At 43.5% G+C, this 25563-nt stretch overlaps 1 protein-coding gene across 3 annotated transcripts in view; it reads left to right on the top strand.

Moving 5' to 3' along the window:
• Positions 1–25563, top strand: part of PLEKHA1 (pleckstrin homology domain containing A1) — a 95058-nt gene that overhangs the window by 26686 nt on the left and 42809 nt on the right. For all 3 annotated transcript variants that reach the window (XM_032776689.2, XM_032776691.2, XM_032776690.2), the window contains exons 3-5: positions 6593–6649; positions 8766–8811; positions 18415–18512. In XM_032776689.2, coding sequence (XP_032632580.1) covers positions 6593–6649; positions 8766–8811; positions 18415–18512 — 201 coding nt within the window. The remainder of the gene's footprint in view (positions 1–6592; positions 6650–8765; positions 8812–18414; positions 18513–25563) is intronic.

Raw genomic sequence — 25563 nt, 5'->3', positions numbered from 1 at the left:
GCAGTGTCTCCTGAAGAAAAAGGTAGTTTCTTAAATAGGTAGGTCCAAAACCATTTATATCTTCATTGGTCAAAACCAATACCTCAAAATCAATCCAGGAAACAGTAGGCTGCTACTGTAGATGAGATATGTTCAATTTGCTCTCAGAATGACTCACAGAATCTGGCAGACTGCTTGTGAAACAGTATCAGCTACATTTTCAGGACTGTTCTAAGATGTGTTCCCATGGAGAGTATACTGTAGTAGTCTGATATCAAAATGACAAAAACATGGATTAAAGTTGCAAGAGGAGCATCTGAAATAAATGAGGAGGTGTCCTTCTGGCTGTGTGGAGATGAGAGAAGCTGATCTTCCCCTGGATTCTTACTTTTCTAATTGCTTGAAGTTTTTAACCAGATTCCCAGATTGCAAACCCAATACATAGAACCATAGAAGATGAGGGTTGGAAGAGACCTCAGGAGTTCATCTAATCCAATCCCTGATCAAAGCAGGACCAACACCAACTAAATCATTCTAGCTAGGGCTCTGTTAAGCCTGGCCTTAAAAACCTCTAAGGATGGAGCTTCCACCACCTCCTTAGGTAAACCATTCCAGTGCTTCACCACCCTCCTAGTGAAAAAGTTTTTCCCGATATCCAACCTAGACCTCCTTCACTGCAACTTGAGACCATTGCTCCTTGTTCTGTCATCTGCTACCACTGAGAACAGCCTAGCTCCATCCTCTTTGAACCCCCCCCCTTCAGGTAGTTGAAGGCTGCTATCCAATCCCCTCCCTCCCCATCACTGTTCTGCAGACTACATAAGCCCAGTCCCTCAGCCTCTCCTCATAAATGGTTTGCCCGAGCCCCCTTATCATAAATGGCAGATACATACCCTTCACGTGAAGGAGCTGATGTTTTTTTCTGCTGTATTCTTTGCTGGGTTTCCCCAACCAGCCAGCAGTTGTACTCTTATAGTAGCCAAGTAGTCTTGGCTTGGACACAATCCAGACAGTTTGCAGTCATCTATACCCCTAGTCTCTCCCAGACGCTGAGCAGTACAATCAGCCACTCCTGGTGGATCAGGTGACATGGAGATATAAAGTTGTGTGTGATTAGCATATTAAAGATGTTTCAACCCATGTCTCCGTTTACTGAATTTCCTAACAACTTCACATATTGACAGAGGTGACAAGATGGGCCCCCGAAGAACCTTCAATGAAGAAAAGTAATTACCAGCACCTCCATCTATGTGTGTCAAGCAAGATGGGCATAGAGAAACCAGGCGTGTTACCTGTGCTGTAGTTTGCAAATGTGACAGAACCTAACAGTTAATATTATCAAAGTCTGTTTACAAATGTAGTAATGTTGTGATGGATATTTGATGTCGTCCTTCTGGCAATGGATTATGCTCAAATAATGCCACTAGAGTTGTCTCTGGACCTTAAAACTGTTGGTCCCTCAAACTAGCGTTGGCGCTGGTTTAGGACTTATATAATTGAAGTACTGTGTCCTTAGGCTAGTACATTTTTCAGTTTTAATACTTTCCTTTCTTAATGAGGTGTTGATGTTTATTTGGAAACTACTTGCAATCCTTAGATGAAAGGTGTTATGAAATTGCAAAATAGTTACTAAAGTCTTAACTCTGATTCCATATTTTCAAGATGAACGCACATCTGGATGCATTGTGTATCCATCTATGTTGAAATTTGTAGCAGTCTTCATACCAAATGTTTGTACCAACCTCATCTGTAGAAGATTAGTTACAAACACTGTAGTTTAACTCTGCTCATGCCCACCCCCCAAAAAAACCTCTTCATTTGTCTCTTTAAAAAAAGATCTGAATCAGTAATGGGGTTTCTATAGGTTTAAAAAAAAATGATTGATATGTACTTTTAAATTTTTGCTTCATTTTTGTGCCAAGACCAAGAATCCTGGGATTTGTGATGCTTGGTAAGAAAAAATTGCACCATATTTTAATGTGAAATGTTTTGGTGAGAGTTGTGTTAACTGTTATTCAGAATTATGAGATCTTAAACTTGGGCTTTAGAAGATTAATACAGAAAAAAGATTTTTAGGCATGTTTTTAAAATGAAATTTTTATTTCTGCTTGACACTCTCAAAAAATGTGATTGAAGTCAGTGGAATTACTTGCATACATGAGCATTTGGTCTTAAGTCTGGGAGCTCAACTTAAGTTCCAGCGGGTTTAATTCTCTTTAGTTTTCGTTATTACTTGTGAATGTTAATAGCAAAACTTAGTGTTGTCTATTAAAATAACCAGTGTGACACTAGAAGCCGAGCTTTGGTGGCATGGCTGCTTTTTGTGAATTTAAATTGCCGGTACTCACTCTGGTTTAACTACACAGCTCTTTTACTTCACCTTTTACTTCTGTGCAGTTGTGTAATTTTACTGCCACTGCTTGTGCTTTTGAGCAGTTCAACAGTAATTTCTCATTAGCGCAATCAGCCACTTGAAAAGCAAAATTGTAGCTCATACTTTCAGCTTTGAGAGGTAGCATCCACACTATATGGATCTGGAAAAGTTTTATAAATCTAAATAAAATTTAGAAACTACAAGCTGTTTGCACAGTATGTGGTACCAATGTGTCTTCTACAGTACAAGAAAACCATTTTGAAAAAGCAAACATGGTATTGAGACATTTAAGGCATGGAGTATAAATCAGCTAAATAAATTGTGCCATGCAAATATTCTTATGCTGTTTGAAATATTGTGGAATCTTACTATATCCAAAACCATAAATGAAATAGGGAGAGTGCAGTATAGATCAAAGTGATTTAAGGCTGAGGCAGTCAGAAATTGTAGATGAAAAAGAGGAAATAACTTCTAGAAATTAAATAGAGCCTTTTCAGATGATTTACATTAATGGGGGGAGTACAACTGTTCCTTTCCTCTTAGCCTTCTGTGGTATGTCCCAGTCACATCAACGGAAACATGGAGAAATGTTGTGAAAAGTGCAGCTCTTCAGAATTTGTGTTTAATGATACATATACTCTATTTTTAGTGTTTCACTCAGGTATTTGTGTTCTCTTAGGGTTAGTGCTCACACACAGATGAAGGGGTTTTGACTGAAGTTAAAAATTGACTCATTCATTCTTCTTGAGCTGTAGAATGGCTGCAGAGCTGTTTTGTGGAGGCCACTTCAAAGAGCTTGTATGAAGCAGGCCCTGGCATCAGGTGCACTCACCATCCTGTCCCTCCCCATCCTGGTGTGGGACTCACAGCTAGGTGCCCCCAGCTGAGGTGCTCCCAGCAGCAGAGGGAGATGGGGCCCGCCTCCTCCAGCTAGAACAACCTCTGGGGCTGCTGCCCAACCCCAGAGCTTCTTGAAGCACGAGGAGGCACTTGGAGATGGGTCTGATCTCCCCTCAAGAGAGGCCATCCAAGGAAAGGGCAAGTTGTGTCCCTCTCCAGCCTGGCCAAGGCTTGCAGCTAAGAGCACCCGAGCTGGTAGCATGGGGAGATCTGTTTTCAAGGGGGCTTATTTCATGGTCCATGACACGTTTTTCATGGCCCTGAATTTGGTAGGGCCCTAAGCATAACCTCTATTGCACAGCGGTCTTTTCCACTCACGCCTTTAAGTAGATGCAGAGAAGGTTGTATTTTCCGTTGTGTAAATGTACTGGACATTCTAGGAAATGAATGATCCTAAGACCATGTTTAGCAGCGCATCTGTACACAGAGTTGGTTATTCCAAAATATAGGCTGTAAAAGCAGAATACAGTAAAAGCTGTTTTATCTGGTATGTTGGGGGAATAGTGGGTGCCAGTAAGTGAAAAATGCCAGTTAACTAAGAGGGGGAGGGAGTTTTGGCAAAGGAGAGGGTTTGGGACTGAGGGTTGGGGTGCAGGAAGGGGTGTGGGGTGCCAGCTCTGAGAGGAAGTTTGCATGTGGGAGGGGGCTTGGGCCACAGGAGCGGATGTGGGGTGTCAGATCTGGGGCTACTCATGTCGGGTGGCTCCCTGGAGGTGGCAGCAACCTGTCCCAGCTGCTCCTAGGTGGAGGCGCAGCAGGTGCTGTATTCCCAGCCAATGGGAGCTGTGGAGTTAGCGTTCAGAGCGGGGACAGGGTGCTGAACTGCCTGCTGCACCTCTACCTAGGAGAGGCCGGGACAGGTTGCTGCTTGCGGGGAGCCACTCGAGCTGAGCAGCCTCTGGATCCGCACCCCCTCTTATGCCCCAACCTGCAGCCCTGAGCCTTCTCCTGCACCCAGACTCCCTCCCAGAGCCCGTGCCCTAACCCCCTGCCAGCCCTACTCCAACTGGACTATAAGCCGGTATTTCAATGAAGATCAGAAATGCCGGTTCATAGAGCTTTCTGGTTGGTAAAGCATCAGATAAAATAGCTTTTGCTGTACATTGGGATGAAAACTGTCCTGCCACACACAGGCTCAAAAAAGAAAGAGGGATGCTTTCTTGGTTCACTGTCAATTTTTGCAGAATGTAAAGTTTCTAGCCCTTATGGTTGCAAGGAATCTTTCAAATGTGAATAAATGTTAAGTATTGCGTCTTCCTCAGCCTGCAAATCTACTTTTGTGTCCTTGCCACTGCTTAGACCTGTTTGATCTGCAGCAGAGTAAAAATTGATCAGTCTTATCATAAGAAAAATAAATTTTACACTGCTGTTTCAGAAAACTGCTGCAGGGCACGCAATGAAGACTTCCACTGTGAAAGAAGAGTTAGGCCATGGCTACACTGGCGCTTTACAGCGCTGCAACTTTCGCGCTCAGGGGTCTGGAAAAAACACCCTCCTGAGCACTGCAAGAAACAGCGCTGTAAAGCCTCAGTGTAATCAGCACTGCAAGCTATACCCATAGAGGATGTGGAATACGCACCACACTCTCGCACGCTTTGAAGTTTCAGGTGGAGCCATAGCCATAGAGGCTAAGGTGGAAAGCAGAGTAGTGGAGAATAGTACTTGGAGTAGCCAAGAGGCTGAAGGAAGAGGTAGATAACAGGCTGTCTGCCTTGCACCATCCAAGAGGCTCTGGAATTGGAAAGGGGAACAAAGAGTACTCCTTTCCAGCAAACAGAAGGGAATGGGGGAGAGGAGCTTCTAGATTCAGTTATTGTTTAGCTAGAGACCAATAAAAAGAGAGTCTCAGAACAGTGCACAGTAAGGATTCCAGCACTGTCCCTTTTTCCAAGAGTTTTTGGAGGGAAAGGAATTTTATATGGGAATTGCGCTGGGCATTCCTCATTTGTTATCAGGATCTAATTAGTAGATTTAGTCTTCTGGTTACTAGGTGTATGGTAAAACATTGAAACTGTGTGTGGATGTGCAAAGGTAGGAAAGTAAGGCCTTGGCTACACTCACACTTTACAGCGCTGCAACTTTCGCGCTCAGGGGTGTGAAAAACCACCCCCCTGAGCGCTGCAAGATACAGTGCTGTAAAGCATCAGTGTAATCAGGGCGGCAGCGCTGGGAGCACGGCTCCCAGCGCTGCACGCTATACCCGTAAAGGATGTGGTTTACGTGCAGCGCTGGGAGAGCTCTCTCCCAGCGCTGCTGCTCCGACCACACTCACACTTCAAAGCGCTGCTGTGGCAGCGCTTTGAAATTCCAAGTGTAGCCATACCCTAAGTGACAGCATAAGTCAGAAAAGACTATCTTGAGTCAGAATTTGTGGTGGAAGGAGAATAAGTATAGAGAAATGTGTATATGACAAACATGGCTTCATTCCATTTTTTCCCCCAAAATAGGTCATGACAGCTTTTCTTGTTAGTTAATGTTTCTTCCTCTTCTTCCATACCTATGTATTTTTAACATGAAATATCCTATTATGGAACAGAACTGAAGACAGAAGATATGATAAAAATAGAGATGCACAGTAAGTTTCACTGGAAACAAATTAAATAGAAGATTGACCATATTCTACCACTGAATGCAGTAAACTGTACATAATTGTTTTGCTCCTTTAAATTGCAGTTCCCAACTATAGACTTGCTATGAAAAAAACACAAATACATGTTAATAGGCCTGTGTGTGTCTAGTTTCAAGAGACTGTCGCAATCCAAACTGTAATCAGGCTTGTAGGCTTAACATTGCTAGTAAGGAACTTGTATACCTCCTGTTTTCCTCCAGTTCACTTAGTATTGCTGCAAGAGACTGGGATATTTAATATATTTTAGAAAATACTATTACATAAGGGAAGCATTCTTGCAGGTAGCTAAGGAGTGGATGTATGTCTCTTTTCTATTAAAATACATAAGATGCCATCAGCTTGACTCAACATCTGTTAAGGAAAAAGTGCTTTTAGGAGGATTTCCTGGATGCAAACATGCAAGAATCCTTTTTCCTTTAGTAAAATACATAAACCTCTGAAACAATTAACACCAGCATTATTTCCAGCAACCATTCAGTTTTAGTTGATTACCAGATGTTTAATAAATGAAACCAAATAGTTTAAATCCTGTTAAAGCATACATTATGTTGAATGTTGTATTGTGAATGCAACTGAATAGAATTTTTTTCATGAAGCTTTGATTAGCTTCCTTGTGTTTGATGCATATATATTGAACATGTTGTGTGGTAGGAGGATAATTTAGTTTCATACCATATTATTGTCTTTTTGTTTTTGTTTTTTAAATATAGAACCTTCCCTCTGGCTCTCCACCTGTTGGAGCTATTAAACTTACCTACATTTCAAAGGTATGTCAGTTGACTTATAAGTGATACATTTCTAGTCTATATGTAAGATTGTAATTCTATTTTGGTGATATTAGCAGCTATGATTTTATGAAATTGCCAGAACTCATTAATGATTAATTTTAATTGATGAGAGTTTAGAGACAAGCTAGAAGAAAGATGAAAAGAATAGAAAACATATCTTTATATACTCAAGGAACTCAATCCATTTAGATTAACAAGGAGAAGGTTTTGAGGGGGGGATGACATGATTAGTCTATAAGTATTTACATAAGGAACAAAAAATTTTGATGGACTCTTCAATATAGCAGATAAAAGTATAACAAGAACCAGTGACTAGACGTTGAAGCAAGCCACATTCAGACTGGAAATAAGGCATGAATTTTTAATGGGGGTAATTAACCACTGGAACAATTAATCAAGAATTATAGTTGATGTTGTGTCACAGGCAACTTGTAAATCAAGATTTATTTTTTTTTCTTTAAAGTTATGCTCTAGTTCAAGCTGGAATTAATTCAGGGACATCCCATGCCTTGTGTTGTTCAGAGGTTAGACTAGATGATCACGGTGGTTCCATCTGGCCTTACCTATGAAATTACAGATAGTAGTTTTGGGGGGTATATCGGATATTATACTTGGGGGGGGGGGAAAAATCTGATGTGGTTACTGCTCCGGAAGTTTCAAGAAACATTAAAAGCACTAGAGCTAGTCAAAGCAGTAAGGAATGCAGAAACGTGTCTAGGTGTTCTTTTTACCAGTTTCTTGATGCTACTTGTCTAGATTTACTTTAAAAAAAATTAAATTCGAACTGTTTGCCCTTGTATGTAATAGAATTAGTATTCTGAACTATAGATTGAAGTTGAACTCTAATTTGAACTTGTACTTATTCATCTGCATTCCAGTTTGCCTCTGAGAAACTGAAGCCATTTGCAAAGGAAAGAATCCTCATTTAATATGATAGTTTGCAGATCATATAATCTCTTAAAGGCAACGCAGGAAACTTCTAGAAACAACATAATCAGAAACTAAATACACCTCTACTCCAATATAACATGACCCACTATAACACGAATTCAGATATAATGCGGTGAAGCAGTGCTCCAGGGGGGTGGGGGGCAGGCAGTGCGCTCCACCGGATCAAAGCAAGTTCAGTATAACATAGTTTTACCTATAATGCAGTAAGATTTTTGTCTCCCAAGTACAGCATTATATTGGGATAGAAGTGTACATGTAGGGGTGCAAAGTACTCTGAAATTCATAGAAAATATGGAGCAGAAGGGAGCAAATTTTGAGGTTAGATTGATGGAGAGTGTTACAATGCCCTGTAAGAAATAGCAAGAATGGGAAAATTGAATTGCCTTCTCTTGTCCATACATCTCATTCCTGTTCTTCCTCTCTTCCAATTTTTCTTGATACCTGTACTTTCCTTGTTTACTATCTTCTACAACCCATTCTCCTGTCGTCTTGTATTCTGGTTAACTTTGGGTAACATTGGGTCATAAGAGTAGGTAGATGTCCAGGGACACTACCACAGATGAGCTTACAACTATCTTCATTCACCTCTTAATTGCTTAATTTGCTCTAAATTGCACAACTCTTCTTGAAATTTCAAGTCCTAAATCTGAAAAGGTGCACAAATCAGGTTTGTGGTGAAAGGAGTGTTATGGTGATGAGACACTAGAAACACATTGGGGCAGGAAGGCGATTAATAAAATCAGAACTCAAAAACAAAATCCTTATTCCATATTTTTTTTACCCCAAAGAGGGTTTTTGGAGTTCATTAAGTCCAGTAGGGACTTTGCTGCTGTTTTCACATTCATTATGCTGAAACACCACTAATGAGTAGCAGTTTAAAATCCTAAAATAGAGATATGAGAATAGTTTCCTTCACTTGTTAAAATCTGCCAAGCATCTAAAGCCCAACAAGTGTCCAGGAGTGGCTTTCACTTTCCAGGAATGAATTGGGTCCTTAAATATAAGGAATAGAAGCATATATTTTGTTTCTGTCTAATGTTGAATTGTTAATCTTAAACCAAATGTGTTCATACAATATCTAGTGTGTATATTACATGTAATGTCACTTATTGTATTTATTATACATGTTTAATTTTCTTATTAGGTTAGCGATGCAACTAAGCTAAGGCCAAAGGCAGAATTCTGTTTTGGTAAGTTCTAATGTATTACACATCTGTCAAATTGCTCTTTTAAAAATAAATAAATAGAAACGAGGTTATGTTCTGCAGTTCTAATATTAGGTACTACCGGTAGCGTGTGTGTGTGTGTGTGTTCTAAATTTATTTATATTCCTGATTTCCTTCCTAATATAAAGGGAGACTGTTAGTTTCTTTTAAGTTTTTAATGGCTTTTTAAAAACTGCTACCTATTGAGCTACAAGTGACTAGCCGGCAGCTGTTGCTGGGATGTTTTATGACTTTTTTTGAATGAGTAGGCAAACTAATTTAATTAAAGAAGATGGGTTGTTATCAGGGTACCTGACACAGATAATTCAACTCTGAGGGCAAGTAACTGAACTATTTTAATCATATTACAGAGAAAAAAATTGTGTATATACTATAGTGTAGACACACCATTGTTAACGATGCCTGCCAAATTGTTCACTGATGTTTTAACTTTTGTCTAATGGTAGTTAATGTTATGCTTAAGAAAAATGTTTTGTTTACTAGGTTTACTGGCAGTTTAATCCTTTATCATAAAGTGAATTTATAGCTCTGATTCTTTTTCTAAGAGGACAAATTTATTCTCCTTTTCTTCCACTGTTTAATATATTAAATGGCATTTGTCCAGGATTTATCATAATCTAGAATCCTGTGACAAGCATTCTGGATCTTGAAAGTTCTCTGCAAACACTGGGATGAATAACTGCTCTCTCTGAAAACCTATCATTATATCTACATTCAAAGAAATAGTTTGACACAGCTGTTTAATAAATATCTAGTTGCTGGAGATATATCTAGGATATACTTTCTAGAACACTAGGTAAAAGTATATGTTAAGCTTGTATCCCCTTTCCATTAACTATTCCTTGTATTATGGGAGCACAGCTATAGATCCACACTACTGCAAAAGGCAAACTAGTAGTTCTGTATACTACTTCCTCTCAATGTGTAGCAAACTGTGTGCAGTTGTAAGATGGCACATTCAGATGCTTAGACACAGTTCCTGTTACCCTACATAGGCACAACTCATGTTGATCTTGGGGCCTGTCGCTGGAAACACCTGTATGGATTTTTTCTCACTAGTTCTTTGAAGCTAGAAGCTGCTATTTTTGATGTTTAATGTGTCAAGACTTGACTGTAGACCCCATACAATTATGTTACAAGAAAAACATTATATGAAAATAGACAGGTACAATTTGTGCATTTCTTTTCTGAAGAGCATGTTATGGACTTTGCTCTCAATCCTCACATCTGAGTTACCTGTGTTCAGTACAGAAACTGAGGGGAAGGACAGCACTAAGATGGCTCCCCCAATTCTTGAGACTGCTGATGGATCTTTTGAATCCCCTCTGTAAGTTAGAGAAGCTTCAGGGCTGCTGTACAATTAATACCTACTTACGATAGCCCCAAGAGATGGCTGGAGACTTCCAGAACACAACAGTATTACAACTGTGCACTTCATGCTGGAGTCTGAAGGTTATGGGGCCACTTGGGGATTTCCCAGCACCATGGATATCTTCAGCTGACCATGTAGCCCAGTTCTAAGGTGAGTCTGTGTTACCCAGTCAGCTCAAAGCAAACTTCTAAGGTGGCCTTTGGTGTGCACTGCAATTCACGTTTCTATAATCTATACGGTGGCGCAGCCTAGACACACCCTCTGTTGAAAAGATAGATGTAATTTGTCTTCCTTTGGTGTAATTAATCTTGGACAGTATTGTTGGTCCTGCCAGGTAAATTAAGAAAGAGGGACAAACAAACAAACAAAAGACACTTATGGACATTTTGTTTCTGCTCTGTTAAATTATGACAATATTTTGAGAATTATATTTTAAATAGAAGTTTGGAAATTTTGTTTTTTGCTGCAAGTGTGTTACTGTATCAAATTTTTAACAATCTCATTCCACAGTCTTGGCTATTGTGAATTAACAGTTGACACTACTGTTGTCAATTTTAGCCCAGCTTGTGCAAATGTAATGGATCATTAAGAATGTTATTGACTGAGCAATGTGGGCAGCAGTGGCCTAGAGGATTATGAGAAAATACATTGATTTTGCTGTTCTGCCTAAGGTTTTAATCTTGAGTGAAGATTTAATTTGATGGGGTCAACTAAAGTTTTTAGTCCGTTTTTGTTTAATGTAAACCAGATCTATTCCTACTTCCGGATAAATACTCTTCTACTGATTAGTAGCTTACGTTAAGGTATTAGCCTTGACCTTTACCCTGGGCTTGTCTACACAGCCCTGCAGTTTGGACTGTGGGGATGTGAATTGCAGCGCACACACCAAAGTGCTGAATTGTAACTACCTTGTGTAGATGCTGCTGGCATGAACTAAGTTAGCTAGTTTTGCTTTTACATAATCCTGTTTGAAGACAACTACATCAATAAGAGCTGGATACCTCTAGGCATGCACTAGCAGCATCCACACAGAACAGATATGGCATAGCACTGGCGTGCTGCAGTTCACATCTCCGTAGTTTGTATTGTGGCGCAGCCTAGACACAGCCTCTGTTGAAAAGATAGGTGTAATTAATCTTGGTCAGTATTGTTGGTACTGCTAGGTAAAATAAGAATTGGCTTGAGTCAATAGACTGCTAAATTCTGATAGTAAAATAAGAGTCTTTGTATACGCTTTGAATATATTCTTTAAAAACAAACTTTTAGTTTAAATAAGACCAGTTATTAAATATAGCCCTAAAGTTCATGCAGTTCATGATCATGCTTCATACCCAGGACAAAAAGTAGAAATATTAGTCTGATCTTTGAAGTTGTCACTTAAATGCTACATTTTCAAATTAGAACAGTCTTACTTGTATTAATCTGTCTATATTTAATAGTAATTTGAAGGTCTATTTTATAACAATGTTATTTCTAGTTAATTGTATTTCATCTAGTTAGTGTCTTTGCTGTGTTGTGGTCTGTTCAGAACCACATTCTAGAAATAATCGATCCTTTTTACTTTTTTTGCCAACTGGCTTTACTTGAAAACTGTCTTTGCACATAGTGAAGATATTATAAACAAAGAAGGATTCATAGAGAAGGGGGCAGAGCCTGGGAGGGTAGGAGACCTTGCTATACTGAAAGTGTTGGATAGCTTCAGTGATAATTATCTGGATCCAGATGTATCTGGAGAATTTTCTCTAAGCAAACTGTAAATATGAAAATAATGGCTTAAAGGCTAACTACTTAATGTACATAAAAGTATATTTAAAGCCTCACAATTTTGGAGACTTATATACTACTTTTTAAATGTTTCTTTCAGAATTAGAGATGATCGTAATTGAGTTGTATCCTGTAGGAAATGTACTAATGCTTATTGAACTAAATTAGGCAAAATTTGCAAGGTGTACTGTTTTGCAACCCTTAAGTGTATTAGTGTGTGTGTTATGCTTTTTCCCATACAAATGTTCTTTTCACAATGGTTTTTAAGATGTTACCTAGGAATTGCTGTCTTAAAATGCCAAAAAAATCTAGAGACTTAAATGTTGTTCTATTTTTTCTGTCTAAGTAATTTTTGTAATCACAAATGGGAAGCAAGTTGTACACAAGGCATTTCTTATTAAAATGTGTTTTGGGTGTATTCAAACACACAGGTGAATCACTTTGTACTAGTAATCACCTAATATCCATTAAGAGAGCTGTGCTTTGCTCATGACTTGGTCTTCCAGGGATAAAAGTAAGCTTCTACTCTAAAAATTAACTTTGTAAAAATGGCACTATAGTGTTCAATGTTTGGCTCATGATTTCTATCTGAAATCTATGCAGTTCATAACTTAAAACTGCAAGTGAAGTCCACCTGGAATGTGAAAATCAATCTGTGTTTTCCTGACTTCTTCGATTACAAGTTTGTTCTCTTCTCTTTCAGTTCTGTCATTGTGCTACCGCTAAGCAACTCTGCTTCTCCAACTTAATTCAGTCTTACATCTACTATCACAACTGTTCTTTCACAACCATCAACTCAGTCCTTAAACCATCCCCCTCTTGCTTCCACTCCTGTATCTGCATAGGATCAAGAGAAAATTGACAAAATACGACATGGCTTTATCCCTTTTCCTCTTTCTCTGTAGTCGCAGAAGTTTTCCATCTTCTTTTCTCCTCCAAACCTCCTATTTGCATCAGTGACCCCATATGCCCAGCACCTATTCTCATCCCATACTTTATTTTCCTTAATCTTTCACATTCCTCTGCCTCTTTCCCCCTGAAAATAGAATCATATTTTAGTTTCTCCCAGTAAAAATACCCATTCACGACCCCACTTGCCTCTTCATCTACTTCCCCATCTTCTTCTCTTGTTCATCTCTAAGATAATTAAACATGCTGTTTACAATCACTGTGTAGAGCAGGGGTGGGCAAACTTTTTGGCCCGAGGGCCACATTGGGGTTGCAAAATTGGATGGAGGGCTGGGTAGGGAAGGCTGTGCCTCCCCAAACAGCCTGGCCCCTGCCCCCTATCAGTCTGCTCCCACTTCCCGCCCCCTGACTGCCCCCCTCAGATCCCTTGACCCATCCAACTCCCTCTTCTCCTTGTCCTCTAACTGCCCCTTCCGGGATCCCCCGCCCCAACCAACCCCTGGAACCCTAGTCCCTATCCAACCCCCCTGCTCCCTCTCCCCGACAGCCCCGCCCTCAGACAGTCCCCCTGGGATCCCATGCCTATCCAACCCCCCCCACTTTCCATCCCCTGACCGCCCCCTCCAGAACCTCCTCCCCATTAAACCGCCCTCTTCTCCCTGTCCCCTTACTGCCCCGACCCCATCCACACCCCCATGCCCTGACAGGCCCCCTGCAACCCCACGCCTATCCAACCCCCCTATCCCCTGACCACCCTGCTCCCCGAACCTCCACCCCATTCAACTGCTCCTTGTCCCCTGACTGCCCTCCACCCCTTATACAATCTCCTGGCCACAGCCCACTTAGCAGTTACCACACCGAGCAGAGCAGCATGTCTGGCTGCTGCACCAGCCAGAGTCAGACACGCTGCCGCTCTGTGCAGTGACGTGGCTCTGCGGGAGAGAGGGAACAGCGGGGGAGGGACCAGGGGCTGGGCAGGATGGTCCCATGGACCGTAGTTTGCCCACCTCTGGTCTAAAGTTCCTCTCCTCCAGTTCCTTCCTAGACCCTCTTCAATCTTTTTTTCGCCCTTTACGCTCAATTGAAAACACAATTGCCAAAGTGTCTAGTGATCTCTTTGTAGCCAAAACTCAGAACCAGCACTCCATCCCTGTTCTCTTTTAGCTGTCAGCCACCTCTGATGCAGTCGACCATACTGTTCTTGAAATCCTGTCCTTCCTTGGCTTCTGTAATTCTATCCTCCCTTGGTTCTGCTACTTTTCTAAGGGCTCCTTGAGCATGTCCTTCAGAGAATCCTCCTCCAACTTTCTGTAGGGGTTCCTTGGGCCTGGTCTACACTACGCGTTTAAACCGATTTTAGCAGCGGTAAACTGATTTAACCGCGCACCCGTCCACACTACGAGGCCCTTTATCGATATAAAGGGCTCTTTAAATCGGTTTCTGTACTCCTCCCTAACGAGAGGAGTAGTGCTAAAATTGGTATTACCATATCGGATTAGGGTTAGTGTGGCCGCAAATTGATGGTATTGGCCTCCAGGCGGTATCCCACAGTGCTCCACTGTGACCGCTTGGACAGCAGTCTGAACTCGGATGCAGTGGCCAGGTAAACAGGAAAAGCCCCGCGAACTTTTGAATTTCATTTCCTGTTTGCCCAGCGTGGAGCTCTGATCAGCACGGATGGCAATGCAGTCCCAAATCCAAAAAGAGCTCCAGCATGGACCGTGCGGGAAGGGAGATACTGGATCTGATCACTGTATGGGGAGACAAATCTGTTCTATCAAAGCTCCGTTACAGAAGACGAAATGCCAAAGCGTTTGAAAAGAAAATCTCCAGGCTACACAGTGCTGCGTGACAAGCGTAATGGGAAGCCAGATACTCAAATGGACGCTCATGGAGGGAGGGGGTAGTGAGGACTCCAGCTATCCCACAGTCCACAGCAGTCTCCAAAAAGTATTTGCATTCTTGACTGAGCTCCCAGTGCCTGTAGGGTCAAACACATTATCCGGCGTGGTTCAGGGAATAGCTCGTCCATTTACTCCCCCCTCCCCCGCACGTGAAAGAAAAGGGAAAGAAATAGTTTGACTTCTTTCAATGTCACCCTATGTCTACTGAATGCTGCTGGTAGACTCGATGCTGCATGTCAGTGAAGCCACAGTATTTGCTTCCTCTCCCCTCCCTGTGACAGATGGCTGCAATATGACTGATAACCGCATCACTTGTATCAACACGGGAGTGCTCCTGGCTGCTTCAGTGTGAGGCTGACCGGGCGGGCCTGGGTAAAATAGGAATGACTCCTGGTCATCCCCGTTAGATGGTACAGAACGGCTCGGTAATGTTCGTTCATCATAGCAATGGGGGCTGAGCTCCCATCAGCCCCCTCCCTTCCTGGTAAAGAAAAGATCTGTCGTGCCTTGGACCTGTCATATGCAGCGGCATGCTGGCTTCTCTCCCCCGGTACCGCTTAATAATGGTCCTGCCTGGACTGTCATAGCACCAGGCTGCGCTCCCCCTCATTTTAATCTCCACTAACAAGTTCAGTGTTTCTTATTCCGCTGCATTCTTATTACTCATCACACAAATCAGGGGACGATCTTGCCACGGTAGCCAAGAAAGTTTGGGGAGGAGAGAGCAATGGGTGGGTTGTGCAGCGGTTCACCGCCCCATGAATGGCCACGTTAGCTCAATCATTTCTGTGCAGATTCTGCACAGTAGCACCTATGCTCTCTGATACCACTGTTCTCTAAGCTATCACTTGCCCCCTATTCTAGGCAGAGACTGACTCTTGATTTTGAGAAACCAGAAAGGAGGGATTGACTCGGAGTCATCCCAGTTTGCTTTTGGTCCCCTGCCCCTGATCTCAGCCAGGGCCACCACATCGAAAAGCAGCAGACAGTACAGAGGGACTGATGAACCGTCATCTCATGCCAATATACTACCGCCAGCAGCAGAGGTACATGGAATGACTGATAACCATCTCTGCTATCATGCAAAGCATGAAGCAATGTACTGCTATGTAGCCACTGGAGTATCGCCTCTGTCTGCGGCAGTCCAGTACACATCGGGACTGTAAACAAAAAAAAAAAAAAAAAAAAAAAAAAAAAAAAAAAGCTGAATGGGACTCCATCGATTGCCTGCTATGGCGCTCTGCCAGGGCAATCCAGGAAAAAGGGCGCAAAATGATTGCTCGCCGTTCTTCCCAGAGAGAAGAATGACTGACCGACATTATACCTCAGACCCACCAGCTGACAATGAATTTTTGCCCCATCAGCCACTGGGTCCCTAAGGGGCAGGGGAGACTGCGGGAACTATGGGATAGCTACGGAATAGCTACCCACAGTGCAACGCTCCGGAAATCGATGCTAGCCTCGGACCATGGACGCACACCGCCGAATTAATGTGCTTAGTGCGGCCGCGTGCACTCGACTCTATACAATCTGTTTTATAAAACCAGTTTGTGTAAAATTGGAATAATCCCGTAGTGTGGACGTACCCTTGTTTTCGTTCTTTCCTTCTGCACCTTGTCTCTGGGAAATCTCATACATACACATTCATTCAGTTCAACAGTTCAGATACATGTCTCTTGTTGAAATTAAAATCTGAGCCTGTCTCACATCATCTTCCCATGGATTTCTAGCAATCAGCTCAAGCTCAACATGACTACAACCAAGCTCCTCTAAGTGCTTCCTGCTACTTCCTTTCTCAATCACTTTTGTGGGCAATATCACCATCCTGCCTATCACTCAGGCCCGTAACCTGAATGTCGTCTTAGACTCGGACCTCTCTCTAGGTTTTCATATTTAGGCTATGTCTAAATCTTGCAGATTCTTTCTGCATAACTTCACTAAGATGCAGCGTTTCTGATTCATCCTCATAGCTAAAACTTTCATTCAGGTTATTACCTTATATCTTAATTACTGCAGCATTTTTTCCTTTGGCTTCAGCCGTTGTAATCTTGCCCCATTCATATCCATTCAGAATGCTGCTGCAAAGCTCCTTTTTTTTTTTTTAGCCTGTTGCCTTGACCGTGTCACCCTACTCTACAAGCTCCACTGGCTTTCATTTTCAGTGCTTTTCATGATTTATCTCTCATTTAGTATTGGAAAGGTAGAATGCCACTTCTGATTGTCCTATGGTGCCAGCTTCTATTACCCACTTGTTAAATTTTCAAACAAGCACCATTGTGCTGCTTCTGATGTAGCCCCTCATGTTTGGGAGAAGCTCCCTGTAAACATCTGCAACTAACTAACTCACTCTTCTAATCTTGCCTTAAAACAGAGATTCTCCAACTGGGTGTCAGGACTCCTCAGGGGATCGTGAGGCTATTATGTGGGCAGTCGTAAGCTCCCAGCCTCCACCGCAAACCCCGCTTTGCCTCCACCATTTATAATGGTGTTAAATATATTAAAAAGTGTGTTTAATTTATATGGAGGGGCCACACTCAGAGGCTTGCTACGTGAAAGGGGTCACCAGTACAAAAGTTTGAGAATCACTGCCTTAAAACTGTCCTTTCCCACTAAGCCTACAAAAAAATTGACAATAGTTAGGCTGCTGTTATGATGAGACCTCAGCTTACCATGGTGACCAATATTGTCATTGTTTCCTTGTGCTCCGCTGTTGGTTGGTCTGTACCCATCTGTTGTCTCTTTCCTTACACTTAGATTATAATATCTTTTTTTCATATTTGTGCAGCACCTAGCACAATAGGGTCCTGGTCCATGCTACTAGGTGCTCTGATAATAGAAATAACCATTAATCTTCTATGTGCAAGCTAGAAAAGACCCCAGTACTCTGTCTTTATGTGATGGATTGGAAAACATCCAGTGGAAAATCCTACTTCATAGAGAAATAAGCCATTTTATGGGGAGCAGTAATGTTGAAGTGTGGAGCTAACATGCCTTGACAGATTAACAATTCAAATTGTGTATTAGTTCTCCAGTAGTACAATAGACAAATCCAAAAGAGTGATTCAAAGTCATTAAAAACTGATAGCTAGGAAGTAATAGTTCACCCTCAGCATGATTGCATTAGTAGGTTTGAGATTATCCCAACCCCAAACAGGTTAGTCCAGGTGGATACTGTGCTTAACACAAAAGAATAGTTGGGGGAGGAGAACTTGTTGCCAGAGATAATTGGTCAAAGGATTGGAAAGAGAAATACCCAAACTCTAACAAGCATGAAAGCTGGATGTAGTGTGAAGTTTAGATTAAACTGAGTCAAGGAGGGACTGCATAAGATGGCAACCTCTTATTAAAGCGAGGTTTTTTCATAGCCATTTTTTACAGCAATTTCAATGTTGGGTAGTAAAGTATTAACTGGAAAGTTTTTTGAAAAACACAATTCGTATCTGAAAAATTGTCTAGCTAAGCGTAAAATAAGACAAACTTAAAGTAACAAAGTTTCATGAGATGATTTCTGTGACAGTGTTGCATAGAGGAGGCAGATGGAATAATCCAAGTTGAGTATTTAAACTATCTGATTTCAATTATTCAGTGAAATTTAATTACTTTCTAATATCTTAACAGTTATGAACGCGGGGATGAGAAAGTATTTTCTACAAGCCAATGATCAGCAAGACCTAGTAGAATGGGTAAATGTTCTGAACAAAGCTATCAAAATCACAGTAAGTAGTTCTATTAATTTTTCTACAATTGAGAGTATTAATCATCTGTAAAGAGACATTGTCAAATAGAAATTTAGTCAATCTCAAATTTTATATCTGCACTCAAGGATCATTGCTGATTTTTGTAGGTTTTTTTCTGTCTTTAAAAATTGTTCTCTTCCCCCATTGCTAAGTCGCATACAAATGGAAGAAACTGACTCTACAAGGGAAAGAGGGAAACAGACTAAAGATATTTTATTTTTTACCCTGAAATAGGTTTTATCTAGTTTTTCAATAGTAACAATAGTTTACAATTACTGAAGTGTACTTTTTAATGTGTTGTTTTTTTTAAGTGTTTGGTCTCCCCCCCCCCCCCCCTTTTGTGGAAGAGGTTGATATGACCATATTGTAGTTTAACCAATGTGGTGGTTTTCTGGTCCCTTCTGAGTTTAATTTAGCAATATCTGAAGAGAATAAAGCTTGTTACGTTATAGGGGGCTTTGATATTCAGTTGCATCTAATGGAAATTGCTTGTATATCATGGCATTCCACAGATCCTGACAGTGAAGGGTTAATTTAACAAATAAGCTGCTCTCAGAGAGGTTAAGTTACATTTTTGTCTTGCACAGCTTGTTACCACATGACAGAGAACGCCTACAGGTTACATCTGATCTTTTCATGAAGCAGAAGTTACTTTAGCCTACTTTCCTTTGTGCAGTTTCAGAGAAGAAACTTGATAAGTGTGCTTCCAAATCAACACACAGGACTCAGACTGAGCACAGTACAAGTATTTGTGCTCCAGCTTCCAGTTTTCAGTAACCTATTCCACGTTAGGGTGTCTAGGGAAGTGGCATTTGTAAGTGTTGACATTCTTGATATTTGATGTAGCTCATTTTTGAGTGGAATTACAAATACATTTGTAAAAATATTTTGTTTCTACTTTAGGTTTGTTACTATTGCTTTCCAGTTAAGGAATAAACTGTATCAAAGCAAAGTATTAGGCCTTGTCTACACTTGCAAGTTGCAGCGCTGGTGAGGGGGTTACAGCACTGCAACTTAGCAGGTGTCTACACTTAAAAGCTCAGCCAGCGCTGCAACTCCCTGTTTGCAGCGCTGGCTGTACACCTGGACCCAGCGCTGGTTTGATGCAGCGCTGGTCATCAGTGTGGTGGACACTCACAGCGTTTTTATTGGCTCCATGGTTATTTAGGACTGTATCCCAGCTTTCTTTTCAGGCCTCTCTGTGTCACCGCTTAGCACTCCACTTGCCCTGGGCCTTCAGAGCCTGGATGAGGATGGGAGAGCGGGGCTTGCGTTGCGGAGGCTCCGGCGGGAGAGCGGCGGCTGCCGGAGCTCCGGACTGTGGTGGGCTCAGTGGGGGGTCTCCCGACTGCCAGAGCTCTGGGGTCTTGAAGGTAGACCCCGAGGGACCAGGCTGTTAAACTTTCTTGCTCCATCCTTGGACCCCAGGGTGTCCTTTTCATGAGCCGCTGGCTGAGTCATCTCCAAGTCGTCCCCAGGTGCCCCGTCTCAGCTGGAACTCGTTGCAGGGGGCCGGCGCTGCTGAGGTTCACGTCCCAGCAGCCAAGGTGAGGCCGGGGGCTCCCCCCCAACAAGCCAGGTGTGACTCCTTAAGGGGGCTTGACGCGCTGCAGGCCCCACCCCCAGAGCTGGGAGCACGCATCAGGCCTGTGGTCTCCATCCCAAGTTGGGGTCTCGAGGGCCGGGTGTCTCCACCACGCTTAGGGCTTGCCCGGGTGCTGGGGGCTGACAGTCCCCTCTTTTTCTTCAGCTGGGCAACCCACATCCGGAGCTTTGCCAGGGCTGCAAGCAGGGCTGGTTGAGGCTCCGGTCTGGGCGATTCCTTCAGTGCTTCCCAGTGGCCCAGCAATAACACCCAGCTGTCTTGCATCTCGCCCTGGCGGGAGGCATCCACTCCAGTGACGACAGTGGGAATGTTCTCACTATTGATCTACTGAATTATGGTACTACGGTCTGCTGGTGTTGTTATGCCCCTCAGTTTCCCTCTGGTGCACCTTTAATGCTACGGTTGAATGCAGGATAAGGTGCGCGACCTAGAGGGCAGGGGTGACTGGTCTGAGGCTTCTCCGGTTCGATGGGTCTGCATGGGAGAAACTTCTCGTAGGGGCCGACACCTATGTTAGCCCGGCTCTAAGGTACTCGGTGGTAATTGACGGTGCCCCCTGCACTTGCCAAGGATCAGCCAGACGTGGAGAGAACAGACCAGGTGCCCTGCTGGCCCGGGATAGAGACAAAGCCGGTCAGCTGGAGAGGTCACGTCTCCTGCCTGGACTCGGCGGAGGCCCTGCTCTTGCCCCCCCCCCCCCAATGCGATTTTGCTGAGGTCGTCCCCTCGCGTGTGGTGCTAACCAGCCCTTGTCCTAACTGCCTTCCTCGTGATAGTGGCCCACTATGAGTCAGTCCTCCTGTTGCTCCTCCGGGACTGGGTGAATCAGACAGAAAGCCAAATGGAACGCCTACACGAGCCCCGTATTCAAGAGTGGCTCTGTTCAGACAATGGTAAATGCAGTGCAGACCACTACCGTGGATGCCTCAGACCATCCCCAAAACTCACATTACATTGTGCCCAATGTTTCCAAAACACCCTTCTCCAGCATCCTCCTGACTTACCACCACCAACTGCCCCAACACCAGTACGTTCACCTCACAGCCCTGATAACTAACGACCGCTTACCCCTATGCACTCAAAACCCATCACCATGGGCATTTGTTAATCCCAAGTGCAGCAGCAGTGCCCCATGCAGAGAGGCAGCATCCACCCTCAAGGAAGAACATATTCAAACAAGTGAGTGTAATGCTAATCACCGTACCCCCTTCCTGTTTTATGTACTGTATTTTTAATAAAGGATTTCTTGTCTTTTATTCACTGTTTATTATTACAGAAACTGTAACATGTACTACAAGTAAAAAATAGGAACTGCAAATCAATTGAACCACTGCAGGTAACTGCTGGGAGCACTGCTCTTAACTGCAGTGGAAGGCACCCAACATTACTGTTGGCTTTCAGCCTCAAAGTGCTCCTTTAAGGCATCCCTATCCTTGAAGCACTGTGCTGGGCCTCTCTAGTCGCCCTGCTCTCTGGCTGTTCAAATTCACGCCTCCAGGCGTTGAACCTCAGAGGTCCATTCGTCAATGAGGTTTCACCCTTCCTTCACAAATAAAAAAATCACAGAGATAATCTCACCCAGGAGCAGAGGGGGCCCAGCCAGTGGCCACTTGATCACAGAAAGGTATTAGGACAGGGCTGCGTTAGCACCCACCAGGGACACTCAGCAAAGTGCATTGGGGGGGGAGAGCCCAGGGGCCTTCCCCGAGTCCCAGGGAGACTGACCCCTTCCCGCTGCCCCGGCTTTTTGTCTCTTCCCCGGGCGCAGCAGGGCACCTGGGTCTGTTCTCCGCACGTCTGGCTGATTCCTTGCGTGCAGGGGCCCGCAGTTACACCCTCTGCGGCTACAGGGTGTCGGCCGTTCTCTGGCAGACCATCGGCCGTTCTACCCTGCCCTCTTGGGGTCGCTGCACCTTTATCCTGCATCACTAGCTATTTAGTCCTGCACGAGGGGAAACTGAGGCACACATCATATTCAGAGGAAATGTTGAGAACATTCCACTTCGTCCTGGAGTATGCTTTCCCCCAGGGGGAATCGGACACTGGGTGTTTGCTGGGACTGGGAGCACTGAGGACTCTGCCCACCGGAGCTCATCCCCCCAGACCCTTGCTGCAGCCCCCTGGCAGCTCCGGGCTGTGGTTGCCCAGCTGAGAAAAGAGGGATGTTTCAGCCGCCCAAGCACCGGGCAAAGCCCTTAGCGTGGGGAGACACCCCGAAACCACTGGATGGGACACAGGCCGGTTGCGTTGCTCCCAGCTCTGGGGGTTGAGGCGCTGCAGCGCGTCAGCTCCCTTTAGGTCACACCTGGCTTGTTGGGGGGAGCCCCCCGGTCCTTTGGCTGCGGGAGTGAACCTAAGAGCCGCCCCCCTTTGCGAACGAGTCCAGGCTGGACGGGCAACTGGGGGAGCACTTGGATGAACCCAGCCAGCGCTCTGAGGAACCTGGGTGTCACGAGAGCAGAAAGTTCAGCTTGTCCCTTCGGGGTCACTCAGAGCAGAGCTTCGCTCGAGACCCCCACTTGTAGCCCCATCGGAGCTCCGGCAAGCCCCGCTCTCCCCGCCGGAGCCTTCCCGGCAAGCCCGCTCGTCCTCTCTCCAGGCTCTGAGCCCGGGCAGTGGAGGCTAAGCGGGACCAGAGAGGCTGAAAGGAATGCTGGGATAAGTCCTTAATACCCTGGGTCCAAAAAACGCTGGTGATGTCACACCCTGATGACAGCGCTGCATCACCAGCGCTGGGTCTCGCTACACCGGAGCAGACCTGGGACGAGGTGCTCTGTGGGATAGCTGCCCACAATGCACCACTCACAACAGCGCTGCAACCAGTGCAAGTGTGGACACACTGCAGCGCTGGTCGCTGTCAGTGTGGACACACTGCAGCGCTGGCCGTACACAGCTGTACGAGCACAGCTGTAACGGCCAGCGCTGCAAAACTGTAAGTGTAGACAAAGCCTTAGATGGTATTTGATCCTTATTTTTAAAAAATACCTAAAGAGAAACTCTCTGAGGATATCACACAAAGAAGTACTCTACAGTGTTAGCATTTTAAAAAGGGAGTAAAATATGTTCACTTAAAACTTAGTGGGATTTTTTTATGTTAAAAGTTGCGTAGCAGTTACTAATTAAGTACTTCGTTGCAGTACAAAATCAAGGAATTTAGTTTGTCAAAAACCAATACCCCAGTAAAACAAAAAAGGTTCTCCCGATCCCAAAGGACCAGGCCTCAGACCCAGGTCAATATACAAGTCAGATCTTACTCACAAATCATGCTGGTGCCAATCCTTTAAAATCTAAAATCTAAAGGTTTATTCATAAAAAGAAAAATATAGATGAGTTAAAATTGGTTAAATGGAATCTAATACATACAACAGTTGCAAAGTTCTTAGTTCAGCCTTGATGGGATTACTGCTGTTTAAACCAGTCAAGTCTCTGGACTACCAACATTCCAGTCTGTATGTGTCATTCAGTCCTTTGTTCAGAGCTTCAGTTTCAAGCACAGTTCCTCCAGAGATCAGAAGCAGGATTGAAGACAAAATAGAGGGGTTTCCAGGACATTTTATATCCTCTCCCATGTGGAAGTACCCCTTTTGTTCTTACTGTGGAAAATCACAGCAGCAAGATGGAGTTTAGCGTCCTGTGTGAAAGTCACATGTCCATGCCTGACTCAGTTTGCAGGTAGAGCAGCCATTGCTCGCATGCTACCTTGAAGGTTCCCAGGAAGGCTCCTCAGATGTGGATTGGAGACTCCAAAAGTCCATTGTCACTTAAATGTTTCTTGACTGGGCACTTGGAATAGTCTTTTCTCAAGAAGCTAACCAAATGCTTCGTTGATGCTACTTAGACTCAAACACATTGAGATACCAGTACATAGCCAATATTCATAACTTCAAATACAAAAATGATACACACACAGAAAGCAAAATCATAACCAGCAAATTACAACCTTTTCATACACACCTTACTTGAACTCCTTTGTACAAGATTTGGTGCAACTATAGGACTGTGGTTGCAACAACAATCTATATGGTCACAGTTCGTGTCAATAACGTCACAGCCACTTTGCTGTGAGTGCCAATGGAAGTCTTTCAAGAGAATCTACATACCCTCCTTGATGTTTTGCAGACCCCAAGCTCTGGGAAGAGTTGCCATTCCAATTAACGAGTCCTTGCTGGAGCCCTCAAAAACCCACTAGCAGACCCTGACTTCAGTACTACTAAGTGCCAAAAGAATAGAGAGATGATATCAAGTCCCCCAGAAGGACACTGATTATTTTTTTAACTCATACCAATACTGACTCTGGTGGTTATGACAACCCATGAGCATGCTCCCACCACTTACATCCTAAAGCCACTCTTAAAGCTGATGAGCACAGGACTCTTTCTCTGTGAGAGAGAGGCTTATTTGGAGCACTTCTGTTGAGTAAGGATTTCCAGTTATCAAGCTCTGTTGAAGTATAACTTTATTAATTTTTCTGCAGTCTTCGAGTTTGCAGAAAAATTGCCAGAACGGTATAGGGAGCAGTTTATGGCTCTAGTCTCTGAAGGTCATCTTACAAAAAGAACTTCACTTAAGGCAGCTACCAACGCAGCAGATAGTTTTTTGGTCCATGGCCACCATTGCTGTGAGATACTTCTCTTGGCACCAGGCCTCCTGAATACCAAATACACTGCAAAGAACAATCAAGGACTTGCTGTTTGAGGTGGTCTAAGCTTTTCTATTTTAAGACTGATGCCACCATGTGTACTTGGAAGAATTCCTGGGTTACTTTTTGATTGCTACAGATCTATACTCCAGTTACAAAGAGGAAGCAGTCCAGGGCTCAACTGTGTTAGATTGTATTTCCAGGATTGTACATGGTCCAAGCCTTCTCAATGCTGTCAGTCATTGTAATCTGCGACAAGCCTTTTTCACCAGACATCTGCGACCCCTCCAGCATTCATTTTGACTGCTTACTCAGGGACAGCATACTGATCTCACCACTTACCCCCTCATTTGCAAGATGCCTATTACTTTTTTATGACACTTTGAAGGAAATCATATCAGACAAGCAGGTGCTCAGCATTGCAAGATAGAAATACATTATCCAGTTTACCATGTTCCCTGTCCCTTTTTTGGGATCCATCTCATGAGATTGTATTGCTCCAAGTACGGTCTCTTATAAAGTTGGGAGCGATAGAGGAGGTTCCTTGTCAGAGGGGAAGGATTTTATTTCTATTATAGATGGTTACCCTTTCTTGCGTTATTCCGTCCCTGGAGAGCGGAGATTGGTATGCTGTCCTCAGTTGACAGGATTTATACTTCTATGTGGCAATATATCCTGGCCAAAGGAGGAATCTTCGCTTTGTAATAGGAGAGACTCTGTTGTCTGCTCAAGGGTCTTCACAAAATGCATGATAATAAGAGTGGCCTACCTGCATCCCTTTGGGG

This window comes from Chelonoidis abingdonii, chromosome 15, assembly GCF_003597395.2.
Source record: "Chelonoidis abingdonii isolate Lonesome George chromosome 15, CheloAbing_2.0, whole genome shotgun sequence".
NCBI classification, from domain to species: Eukaryota; Metazoa; Chordata; order Testudines; family Testudinidae; genus Chelonoidis; species Chelonoidis abingdonii.
The sequence above is the reverse complement of the archived record's forward strand: the minus strand, read 5'-3'. Positions and strand labels throughout refer to the sequence as shown.